The sequence below is a fragment of the Cajanus cajan genome, chromosome 4, assembly GCF_000230855.2.
Source record: "Cajanus cajan strain Asha chromosome 4, NIPB_CcT2T_4, whole genome shotgun sequence".
NCBI lineage: Eukaryota > Viridiplantae > Streptophyta > Magnoliopsida > Fabales > Fabaceae > Cajanus > Cajanus cajan.
Genome location: NC_138520.1, coordinates 49,971,029 through 49,973,235, shown reverse-complemented (window position 1 = coordinate 49,973,235; position 2,207 = coordinate 49,971,029). Strand labels below are relative to the sequence as shown.

The window sequence follows — 2,207 nt, the reverse complement described above, 5'->3', positions numbered from 1 at the left end:
AATATCTCCATTTTTTAGGTTGTGCTTATTTCATTCATAAATCTAAATTAGATTATTTTATAAGTTTGCTTTTAAGCATAAAAATTAAGAAATTAAAGGATATTATTTTATTATCAAAAAATAAGAAATTTTTAATTTTTAACTAAAAATTTAAATTTTAAAATTAAAAATTATGAAATTAGAAAGATATTTTTCAATAAATAAGTAAATTAGTTAATTATTATTTATTTTATATTTGTGGACATTATCTTCTTATAGTTATTTTAATGACTTTTATAGAATGTTTTAAAGGTTTTTAATAATTATTAGTATTTTAATAATGAATATTTATGAAAATTAATTTTTGTAATATTTTGATTTTTAAGTAGCCCAAAACGGGCCGTTCTCAAACTTGGGCTTCTACGCTCTTAAGTAAAAAGAGTTGCGCCCTGACTATCAGCTATAGCTTTTGGTTTAGTGGCCTACCATGGTCATGTAATCGATTACCAGTGCGTGTTTGCTTGTTCTGATATATGTAATCGATTCCAGAGTATTACCAGTGCTAATTCACTTATCTGGGTAAAGTGTAATCGATTACCATGTAATGTAATCGATTACCAGGGGCAAAATGCACAGAATCTGAAAAGGGTGTAATCGATTACCATATGCATGTAATCGATTACACGGCGCATCTGCACTTATATTCGTGCAGTTCGTCTTCTTCCTCATGAAAGAAAATCCAAAACCCTCCGCACCCTTAGATCTTTAAATCCCCATATCTTCCTCAAATCTTAACCAAATTGAGCCCCGTTTGTTCCATTCTTCATCGTTTTCAAGTCTCTTCAACTCTACCGATTGCATTTTTCAAAACAAACACTCAAATGGCAGAATCATCCAAACGTCATAAGGGTTCTTCGTCTCGTTCAACCACCGCCAGGCGCTGCCAACAGCCTCCCTCCGACGACGCCCCTACTCCTACGAATCCCATTCCGTACGCTGGACGTGCTCTCGCTTTGTTCTCCACAGACGAACAACGAGATAAGTACTACCAGTTATTTTCTGAGAGAAATATTGTTGATCCCAAATATATCAGTATTGATTTTTTTGAGGATGAATCTTTTGAGTGTTATACGATTTTTAAGAATTCTAGGTTAGTAGATTTTATGGCTATGAAAAACCCTGTTTATCCAGAATTAGTTAGGGTCTTTTACAGCAATTTGGAAATCAAAACCTATCAAGTGTGTCTATTTTGAGGCATTCTTCTCTTCTAATTGAACTTGGTGGTTGTTTATCCTCAAACACACTAAAGGTCACTTCTTGATCTTGTGTCCTCACTTTCAATTTGCCTCCACCCATATCTATGATTAGTTTGGATGTTTTTATGAATGGTCTTCATATAATCAAAGGAATCTCCATGTATTCTTCCATATCCATTACCATAAAATCAACAAGAAATATGAATTTATCTACCTTGACCAGTTCATCCTTAACCACACCATGTGAAAGTTTGATAGATCTATCAACTAATTGTAAAGTCATTCTGGTAGGCCTAACATCCAAATCTCCTATTCTTTTAAGCATTGACAATGGCATAAGATTGACACTAGCACCATGATCCATCAAGGCTTTATCAATAGAGAGACTTTCAATAATAATAGGGATAGTGAAACTACCTGGATCTTTTAACTTTGGTAGAAATGGTTTTTCAATAATAGCACTACACCCAACATATAACTCAATAATCTCCTCATTAATAAACCTTTTATTTTTATTTAGAAGCTCTTTCATAAATCTTGCATAAGTTGGCATTTTACCCAATGCTTCTGCAAATGGAATATTGATTTGCAACTTGTTGAAAATGTTTAGAAACTGAGCAAATTGCTTTCCTTGTATTTTTTAAAGGGAGCATGTGGATATGGAAAGTCTCTCACAAATAGGTTTTTGGCTATAATTTTCTCCTTCTTTCTTACTTGATCTTTTTTCTCATTTTTTTCTCTCACTTTATTCAACTTCACTCCTTGCTCATTCTCATTTTCAACTCCTACATTTTTATTGTCACCAACAATATCCTTTTTTATTCAATTTTTCACCTATATTGTTGAGATTCATGGGGTAATGAATCAACTCAGCCCTAGATTCTGAGAGTTTTGATGATAACAAAGGAGTTGAAGCTGATCAAGGACATAAACTAGTCAAGGAAGGAAGATATGAAAATCATGATGTGCAAT

General features: G+C 32.8%; 1 protein-coding gene across 1 annotated transcript; it reads right to left on the bottom strand.

Moving 5' to 3' along the window:
* Positions 1 to 1,371: 1,371 nt before the first annotated feature.
* On the bottom strand, positions 1,372 to 1,788 carry LOC145957343 (uncharacterized). Its single transcript, XM_083073579.1, has one exon. It carries the CDS (start codon positions 1,786 to 1,788, stop codon positions 1,372 to 1,374), a length of 417 nt encoding a protein of 138 aa, XP_082929705.1.
* Between the last annotated feature and the right edge of the window lie 419 nt (positions 1,789 to 2,207).